This window comes from Poecilia latipinna, unplaced genomic scaffold (assembly GCF_001443285.1).
Source record: "Poecilia latipinna isolate Pla-1442-1.1 unplaced genomic scaffold, P_latipinna-1.0 Scaffold2227, whole genome shotgun sequence".
Lineage (NCBI taxonomy): Eukaryota > Metazoa > Chordata > Actinopteri > Cyprinodontiformes > Poeciliidae > Poecilia > Poecilia latipinna.
Window position 1 is genome coordinate 57,666 of NW_015114843.1, and position 10,101 is coordinate 67,766.

At 44.2% G+C, this 10,101-nt stretch overlaps 1 protein-coding gene across 13 annotated transcripts in view; it reads left to right on the forward strand.

Annotated features, from left to right (window-relative positions):
• The window catches only part of myo18ab (myosin XVIIIA b), a 90,790-nt gene that overhangs the window by 50,146 nt on the left and 30,543 nt on the right, over positions 1-10,101 (forward strand). For all 13 annotated transcript variants that reach the window (XM_015018090.1, XM_015018096.1, XM_015018092.1 and 10 more), the window contains 13 exons: positions 1,021-1,213; positions 2,477-2,563; positions 3,337-3,478; positions 3,555-3,714; positions 4,228-4,414; positions 5,267-5,471; positions 6,462-6,571; positions 7,875-7,940; positions 8,009-8,137; positions 8,727-8,870; positions 9,217-9,306; positions 9,443-9,562; positions 9,639-9,750. In XM_015018090.1, the coding sequence (XP_014873576.1) occupies positions 1,021-1,213; positions 2,477-2,563; positions 3,337-3,478; positions 3,555-3,714; positions 4,228-4,414; positions 5,267-5,471; positions 6,462-6,571; positions 7,875-7,940; positions 8,009-8,137; positions 8,727-8,870; positions 9,217-9,306; positions 9,443-9,562; positions 9,639-9,750 (1,745 nt within the window). The remainder of the gene's footprint in view (positions 1-1,020; positions 1,214-2,476; positions 2,564-3,336; positions 3,479-3,554; positions 3,715-4,227; positions 4,415-5,266; positions 5,472-6,461; positions 6,572-7,874; positions 7,941-8,008; positions 8,138-8,726; positions 8,871-9,216; positions 9,307-9,442; positions 9,563-9,638; positions 9,751-10,101) is intronic.

A 10,101-nucleotide genomic window follows, 5' to 3' on the forward strand; every position in this document is an offset into this window, starting at 1 on the left:
TGGATCGGAAACAATCGAGCCACTTTTCCCCGAACGCGGAAGCTGAGGTGCAAAGAGCCCATGACTGTAGGAGTTTGCCCTGCAGGTGGATCGCTGGTTCTGCTGGGTTGGGCTTAGTTTAATTTGTCAAAATTATAAAAACAGGTTTGTACTGTTGTAGTTGGTAAACATGGACTTAATCTTTTTCTGATGGATCAGTTTGCTCTTTGCATTCTTAATTTTCTGGCTGTTTTTGTTTCAGGTTAATATTTAAAAGCATTAGCAGAGATTTTCTGATACTTCTAAACTTGTAATTTAAATTTTTAAATGGTTTATAGCTCTGACTTAATGACATAAGCTTGTCAAAAAAACTTAAAAACTTCATGACCTGAGACTTGGAATGTGACTCAGTTCTTTGGTGTTTAGACTTGAAGCGTATTTGTGACCTGTAAAACGATGACTTCTGGACAGTAGTTGAGTTATCTCCGCCAACACTGTCCTCTCGTTGTGCAGGTCTTTTTTTGTTTTCAGCCAGTTGTAACTTTGCTATGCTTTCAGCATTGATGTTAGGTTGGATCTTTCTGGCTTCACTCTTAGAAGCTAAGCTAACATTCTTCTTTGTCACTCAGTAATTTACTGCTTGCTTTCAATTTTTGATGTATCCTTCTCCTTTTTTTCGTTTTGTCATCCCTTTTCATGCTGTCAATCAACTTTTGTAGGACTTTGGATCAGAGAGCCACTGTTTGGTGAACAAACAAATGTATTAATTTAATTTTAGGAACATTTAAAAGCAGATGAAGAATGGAATGACTTCATTAAATACTAGACTCCATTTAGGGAGCTAAGCTCAAAGATAACTTTTATTTATTCATTTTTATTTAGAGCAAGTGAAATACTTTACGTACATTTTAAATATATAGCTTAAGACAGGAATAAATACAGTTAATTACTAGCACAACTTCTAGATTTGCTTTTTTCTGAAGAAATGTTCCGTTGTCCTCTCTTGGTAACCCCTCATCATGATCAAATCTTTGTTCTCAGGGCTCTGAAGTCCAGCCAGCACTCCCTCTGCTCCATTCTGATTGTGGACACGCCGGGTTTTCAGAACCCTCGCCTGGCTCAGCAGCAAAGAGGAGCTACGTTTGAGGAGCTCTGCCATAACTACACCCAGGAGAGGCTGCAGACTCTGTTTCATGAACGGACTTTTGTCCAGGAATTGGAAAGATATAAGGAGGTGCACCTGTACAACAGATCATGGCATTATACACACAGTCACAAACACACACAGACACTCACTGATACAATGACTTCAGCGCTATATCCGTCCCTCAGAAGAAATTATCTGATTTGGACAAAACTTGTCCCACATCCAGACCAGAGATTGCTATGGAAACGACAGGATTAGTCAGCAGCCGGCACACCTGTGCATTACCAGTGATGTGATGGTGTCACGCTGGCAGTTCCTGTAGCATCTTACAGTCAGTCATAACAGTTAATGAAGGTTTCCATCAGAGGGTCCTAGTAGACATTTCAGGTTTCTGACAGTAGGACCAAACCAGTGATCCTACTGGTCACCAGAGGTCACCAGAGGTTGCATTGTGGCTTTGTGTAAAGTCAGGCGGTTGATGATGCAGCTGATGTTTTTTCCAACATGGTGCAGGCTGACACCTGGTGTGTGTGGATCCCTTCATGTACCAATTGATTGATTCATTTGTTGGCCCAACATGCTAGGGTAGGGGTGGAGCTTCAGGGGGGGCTGGGAGGGCAGTGCAGGACTTCAGGGATCCAACCCTCTGTCACGTCTGATGAGAGCTGGAGAAGGCAGGGCCAGTGATTGACAGCGATTCAGGCCCGCCAGCACAGCCAGGGAGCCGGGTTAGTTACAGGTAGCAATTCTAACCATCATTATTCACAATGTGTGAGTTAGTTGCAGACTGATTGTAAATTGTATCAGCCCAGCTGCATAGACGCTCTCTGTGGTGCAGAAGCTTGTAAGCTCCGCTGTTGTAGGCATGTCTAAGTTGTAAAATTATATTATCATGAGCTTTATTCTTTGGACATAAAGGGCCCGGTCATTTACCCCGTCCCCGGGCCAACGCTGACTTGTTCTGCTAGTGTGCTGGGGTTATTACTTAGTATGACCACCAAAGCAACAGTTGGTTATTATGAGCATGATTTTTGCTATACCCCATATGTATATAGGATGGCATGTAATCTTTTTCCAATAATCAATATTTTCTGGAGGTATGTACATTCCAAGGTCTTCTGTACATGTGCCTTATTTTGTGTGCATTACTTAGAGTTCTGGATTTAAACTTGTCTACACCATATCTATTAAACTATTGACTTAATGTTGAAAAATTTTTCAGTGAATGCACAGCTGGTTCATTTCTCTTTCTCTGTCTCTTACTGTCTGAGCTGCTTAGCCTCATTCCATGTTTCCTGTGTGAATGTGATGTAGATCACTAACCTCAGCTGTTATCCTCCCTGTTTCTAGGAAAACATAGAGCTTGTTTTAGATGACGTAGAGTTCAGTTCCTCCCTGTCTATAGCTGCTATTGATCAAGCCCCACCACAAGCTCTGGTAAGTATATCTCACGCGTGTATGTTGCTGTTATATGAAGGCATTATGGGAATTTGAGGGCTGAAGGGTTTTTCTACCACACAGGTTTCTAGTTCTTGAGAGGGCTGAGGCTCGACCCAGTTCTGGTTTGTTCTTCCAGCAGCTCAGAGCAAAGGCAGAGCTACAAAACACCTCATTCATTCATTCATGGTGGTTTGATCCTACCTGTCTTATTCTGTTTTAGTGATTGTGAGCACTTCACAGTCCTGATCAGCTGATTTCTGATAAACACCAGCAGATGGAAAGCTGGAGCAGAATAATAATAAAAAGATGCTTTAGGGGCAGGTGTGTTCAGCGCTGTCAAGAGCCCCTGTTGACTCTGATTCAGTCCAATAGTCTTCTTGCTGTACGTTTCCTATAACTTGATGCAGATATAAATAAAAATATTTGACAGGAATAATTCAGTAGTGTTTTTATGTACTGTGGAGAGGATACGAACAGTTAGTGTCTTAGTTGTAACAAAAGCTGTGATGTACAAAAGTCTGTAAAAGAGCATCAGCAAAAAGTGGTGACATCTCTGAGACTGGACTTGTTCCAGATTGTAGAAGTCTGCTTAGATCTGGACCCTGTTCTGAACAGCCACTAGCTGGACTGGACAGTCACAATGTCCTTCTCTTTCTTCACACAATATTAGTGAGAGGAAAACATGTGTTCCTCTTTTTGCTCTGCCCTCAGGGTTCTACTAGCTGAGATCAGAGAAGTCCTCGTTGAGTTTCCCTCTGTGCTCCCTGCAGGTTCGTACTCTGGCCCGAATGGAAGAGGCTCGAGGCCTTTTGTGGCTGATGGAGGAGGAGGGGGTTAAACCTGGAGGATCAGAGGAGATCATGCTAGAGAGACTCTTTAGCTACTACAGCTCTGGTCTGGGAGAAAACAAAGGTCATCTTCTCTACACTACCTCCTCATCTAGGATTCCACAGATCATAAAAACTGACCGGTGTCATTCTTACTGCAGAAGGCAGTCTGTTACTACGAGGGGAGAAGTCCCACCTCTTCCTTCTGGGCCACAGCCATGGAACGGACTGGGTGGAGTACAACGTTCAGGGCTGGCTGGGCCATGCTAAGAGCAACCCTGCAGCCCAGAGTGCTGCCACTCTGCTCCAGGACTCTCAGAAGTATGGCCTTCCTCAGCAAACACTCCCACAATGTCATGTTATTAAAAACAATCTGTGCTGAGTAAAGACAATTGGTTATCAGAATTACAATAATGCTGCTGAGCACTTCTCTAGGAGGATGGATTTCACTTTCCATTCATGAGTAAAAGCAGTATTTTACACTCCAGGAATGATCTAATGTATGTAACGGTAGCTTGTAAAAGTGCTGACTGGAAAACTACAACTAAAGGTTATATCTACTTTTCTCACTGATTAATCAGCCATCCTGGCTAGAGTATCCCACACACCCACCCTGTTATGAGCCTGTAGCTCCAAGTGGAGTCTAATGTTAGATTACACATGTTCATCATCTAGAACAACATTAGGAACATTTTAACCTAGGTTTACCTCTACAATATCCTCATAAGCTGAAACAGGTTAATATTAGCAGAACAGATCAAGTAGAAAGTCAGCGCTACAACCTCCTAGCGATGCACGTGATTGCAAATGACAGCTGTGTTTTTGTGACCAAAGGAAGAACATCAGCGGTCTGTTCCTGGGCCGGGCCAGCGGGACCACAGTGTTGTCGGGCTCCATCGCCGGCCTGGAGGGCAGCTCTCAGCTAGCTCTGCGCCGCGCCACCAGCATGAGGAAAACCTTCACCACAGGGGTCGCTGCTGTCAAGAAGAAGAGTCACTGCATCCAGGTCAAACTCCAAGTGGTGAGTTAATGAAATGGCACAAAACACCGAGTGGTTATGAGGCAGAAAATCTTTACCTCCATATGTGTTTGGCTCACATGGAGCAACCAACAAGCTGAAATAATAAACTACTCTACTTAAACAAACAGGGAATACAGCAATAGTAAAGCAGAATTATTCAGACCCAAATTCAATTCAATTCACTTCAACTTATTTATATTTTCACATTTTTATATATTCACAAATTCACCTGACACTCCACATTCCTTTTTTTCTGTCATTGTTGAAAATGATGTAAATAATAATAAACATGTTTTTCTTATTAAAATGTAAATAAAAACAGATTAATTACTTTATCAAACCTCCTTTTACAGTCAGTTAAGGCGGCGCCTGTTGGGCTGCGAGGCCTCAGCCAACTATCCCCCAATGGATGGTTGTACTGGAACTGCAATTTCGTTGTCTTTCTGACAATGACAATAAAATTCTTCTGAAATTCTTCTGAATTCTTCTGATTATCTAAAAAGAGATTCCTGCCTCATTTCTTAGCAGAAACGATATTCTTGGCTGAATAAAATCTGTTTGAATCTGAATCTGTCAGGAGGGTTGACTTTAACCCTCATGCTGTGTGCAGACTTTCCAATTGCTCCTGTGTTATAAGCAACACGTTAGTCACTCTTAACATAGCGAAGCTGCATCTGACTAATAGAGAAGAAGCTCTAGTAGGCCACGGCAAAGGAAAACATGCTACACTGTTGAATGTCAACAGCATTCAGTTCAGTAGTGAACCATCACCATCTACACAGACTGCAACATGGGCTTAGTGCATTATCTTGTTTGCAAACTAAACCAACAGATCCATCTTTGTGTCTTCAGGATGCCTTGATTGACATGGTGCGCCGTTCCAAGGTCCACTTTGTTCATTGTCTGCTGCCCAAAGCAGAGTCAGTGGGGGGCAGCGACCTCCGTGTTCCCCATGGAGAGAGCTCTGACTCGGGGCTGATGACTTTAGACGTGGGCCTCCTGAGAGCTCAGCTCCGGGGCTCCAAGCTGCTAGATGCCCTGCGCATCTACAGGCAAGGTGAGGTATTGTGACACCTTCAAGATGGCATCTACCATAGAGTTCAGACTGGAGCAAACAGAGGAGCTACTTGGTTTATTTGGTGGTTGAAATTACAGCAAGTATTATGAAGTTATTGATCCAACCCTGGTTGAAGATTGTTTATCTGGAGAATGATGGATTTCAAACTGTCCTGATCAGAATTAGCTTTATTTGGATCTTGATCAGATGGCAGCATCTCCCTGTCTATAACTAACAGTTAATAAAACCAATGTCATGCCCATGCTCAAAAGAATCAGTAGCTTTTAAATGCAGTGTCCTCATGTTTGGTTTCTTTTGTCAGGTAGTAAAATCATGATTGACATAACTAAAGTTCTGTATATAACTCCTAATGCACGATTCTCTCTTTAGGACATTAGTCCCACAGTATGCGTCTTTCTGTACTTGTCCAGTGGGTTCTTCTCTTTTGGAGGTGACTGTCACTTTAAGAGATTCTGGTGTTTCCTAGTCTGGGAGGAGTTGCCAGCTGCAGACCAGACCAGACTAGAAGCAGCAGACTGATTTGGCTCACATCCATACCTGTCTCTGCCTGTTTCCATGGTGACTAAAGGCATCCAAAAGAGCACCAGACTGTGGGACTGACTGAGGACAGGACCCAGACTGTGGGTCCTGTCCTCACCAGAGCCATAGCTCCTGCTATGGCTCTGGTAATGATGAGCTGCCCTGTGAGTTGCTGTGGTGTGGAGGTGCAGTGGAAGGGAGGAGTTGTCTGATTGCAGCTGAATCAGGGGCCTGAGCTGCACAAAGGCTGCTTCAGCAGCTTGAGATTGGGTCCAAACTCGGCTCACTTGATGAAATGTTGAACAACAATTGGAAGAAGACGACACAGATGGCAGCATGGCTAGCAACTGTTACATCATGCTACCAAAATCATTTTAAAAACCAGAACTTTCAGTTAAGCTGATTTCAGTTTTCTATGAGAATGACCGTTTGCTCTCTCCCTGTTGCCAGGTTACCCAGACCACATGGTGTTCTCAGAGTTCCGCAGACGCTTTGATGTTCTAGCGCCACATCTGACCAAAAAACATGGCCGCAACGACATAGTCCCAGATGAGAAGAGAGTGAGTCTGTTTCTATGCAGTTCTTTTGTGAAAAGCTAGTTAGTTACTGCTGAGGGGTAAACAGAGAATAATGAGTGAGTTCAGTTTGTCCTCTGCTTCCCCTTTGACTGGCAGTTCATCATGTTTTCCTTCCTGAAATGTTTCTGATTTCTGCTAAAACTGCTTGTGGCAGCTTATAGAGGTAAAAAGTGCTGTCATTCATATTCTCCTTGCTGTCTACTTTCTGATCTCCTGTACATGCAGGTTACTCATCTGTAGTCATGGGTTACCCTGCCACACTACTCATTATGTAATTAACATAATTACATAATGTTAATGCAATTAACATTATGTTGTTATGCTGAGCAGGCTCAGCGCCTGCTCAGCATTCAGACATTTAGTGTTATATGAGACAGAACAGCTTAGTAGCATTTCCCCAACCATTAAGTTTTTTATATTATATATATAATTTCCTGTTGAAAATTACAAAAAGCTCCTTTTCAACAATGTTAGTGAGGAGAGTTTGGATCTCTTTCTTTGCTGTGGAAATACTATTTTTACTCTGCCGGCCACAACTTGGCCTCATTGGCACCAGGGATCAGCTGATTGAGCTGAAGCCAGGAGACACAGTGACCAGACCCAGAGAAATCCCCGAAGAGATCTGGAGAAGGACACATCCAGGTTCCAGAGGAGGAAACAAGCAGTGGAGGAGAGAAATAAGGAAGAAACTATGAAGAACAGGAGCTATAAGCCGTTTCTCCCCTCGGTTACCATGGGCAACGTTAGATCACTGGTCAACAAAATGGAGGGGTTAACAGCACTGGCCAAGCATCAGAGAGTACTGGGAGGGTAGCTGAATTTGTTTTATGAAGATATGGCTCCACACAGACACTCCTGACATCAGTGTCTCCATTGAGGACTTCCAGACTGTTCGGGCCGACCGGGATCGCACTGAGAGTGGAAAGTCAGAGTCCTTCATCCCCATGTGAGTCTCACCTTCATGCCTCCTTCCCTCCTGCTCTACTCGGTGACCTTCCCCCACCCCTCAGCCGGCCACCTCTACAGTAAACATCACTTCTGAAGATGTTAAAAGTCAGCTGGTCGGACTCTGCTCTCGCAAGGTCCTGATGGTGTGAGCCTGGATAGCTGTGCTATCCAGCTCTGTGGAGTCCTTCAACATGAGCATATCTTCAACATGAGCCTGTGCCTAGTACTATGGTGTGGAAAACAGCCTGCAATGTTCCAATGCTAAAAACACAGCAAATCTCAGGTTCTGTTTCTCCATCTGACTGACTGACTGACTGACTGTCCTGCTGGTGTTTAGGCGGTGCAGGAGCTGCTGGAGTCCCTGGAGCTGGAGAAGAGCAGCTACCACCTGGGGCTAAGCAAGGTGAGTGAGTCAGGCTCATCCTGTCAACTTGAAATGCAGCTGAAAAACTCTCTGCCGTTGTCCTCCAGGTGTTTTTCCGAGCTGGGACTTTGTCCATGCTGGAGGAGCAGCGTGATGTCCAGACCAGGAGGAACATCTCTCTGTTCCAGGCTGCATGCAGAGGCTACCTGGCCAGACAGGCATTCAAGAAGAGGAAGGTAGGACAGCTGTGTGCTTGCTTATATCCTGGAGAACATTCTTCATGTTCTGCCTGTTCGTGGATGTTTGATGGCATTGACATGTAAGTGGCCTGATCAGTCCTATCACATTATTCTAAAATGAAAGGCAGGGTGTACTTTCTGTTTATTTTCTGTCGCCCAATCAGGTGATCAGTGAGAGAGCAGCTAATTCTCCTCCTTCTCTTAGCTGCACACCATTATTAATCCATCCAAACAGAGACTTGACAGTCCTGCAGTACAAATGTTACAACACACCACTTATGCAATTCAGCAGAAAAAAATATTTGCTTCTATTCAACTTTAGTTGGTCAGTAAAAACTAAAAATAAGAAGTAAAACATTCCTAAACCCACAGGATTGCTCAGGCCCTACTACACATCACCATCACCTCAGCATTACAGGAGCTCATTGCACTGAAAAGAAAACATCAGCAGACATTTATTTTATGCCACTCTGTTAGGGTTGAATGAATATTTTCTTTCTGAAATCATATCTCACCTCGTGTGTGACAGTAAGACTGGTAACAGGTGTGTATGTGTGTGCGTGTGGTGTTTGGTTCTGCTGAACAGATCCAGGATCTTGCCATCCGGTGCATCCAGAAGAACATCAAGAAGAACCGCGGTGTGAAGGGCTGGCCATGGTGGAAGCTCTTCACCACTGTTAGACCTCTGATAGAGGTGCAGCTCACTGAGGAGCAGATCCGTGGAAAGGATGTGAGTTTCTTTGGTTTAGCTTATTCACTCATACCTGCTGTACCGCCACTAGAACTGCAGTAAAAACTTAATCAATTGGTACATCAGAATACTACAAAAGGAATGGCTCCTCCTGTTTTCTTTAAAACATGTTATTCTGACCGTTTTACTGCAAGTATCCAAACATTTTGATCAATTTTCTATAAATCAGCATTATGTCTACATATAATGCTGAAACACTATAAACAGGTCAGCATTTAGGTGTAAGCTAACATCCATTCAGAATATTAGTTAGTTCTCCCCTGAAGCTGTGTGTGTGCGCGCGTGTGCATGTGTGTGGGTGCGGGTGTGTGTGTGTTTCTTTCAGGAGGAGATTCAGCAGCTGAAGCAGAAGCTGGAGAAGATGGAGAAGGAGAGGAACGAGCTGAGGCTGAACAGTGACCGACTGGAGAGCAGGGTAAACGCACAACTAAAGGCTTTCAGTTACTGAGCTGCTTTTTTATTTTGTGTATATAAACTTCTGGTATATACTGCATGCTAGCAAGCCCACCATGTCGGAGCATATGTGTGAGCCTTGGTGTGTGTGTCCTCAGATGACAGAGTTGTCCACAGAGCTAGCTGATGAGCGGAACACGGCTGAGTCGGCCTCCCAGTTGCTGGAGGCAGAGACCTCTGAGAGGCTCCGCTTGGAGAAGGACATGAAGGACCTGCAGGTACAACCATCAGCTGCTTTGCTCACGGACATTTTTTTGTTGTCATGATAACAACTGATCCGCTCTCTTCAATAAGACAAAGTTTGACTGCATGAAGAAACAGACGGAGTCCATGGAGATGGAGGTGATGGAGGCTCGACTCATCAGGGCTTCTGAACTCAATGGAGAGATGGATGATGACGACACAGGTCAGGCACAATAAATGTAGAGGCATGTTGGCCTGGTCCAACACATGATTCCTCCATTTCGAATAAGCTTCCACATTGTGGCCTTATACTAATTTACATGTATGTATGGGTGGTGACAGGGCGGACCAGCAGCTGAGCTTTGTCACCATGTTGTGACAGTATGTTATGTGACAAGATCAATCACCTCTCTGAGCTGCTATTGCCATCTGAGGAAATTTACTGCTGCTAGCCAAAGGAGGGTCTTAACTAGCAGTTCTCAACGTGGGCGGTACTGCCCCCCGGGGGGAATTCAGAAGACGGCAGGGGGCGCTGGCGGAAATTTTTACAAAAGGGGGGGCGCTGAGATTCCTT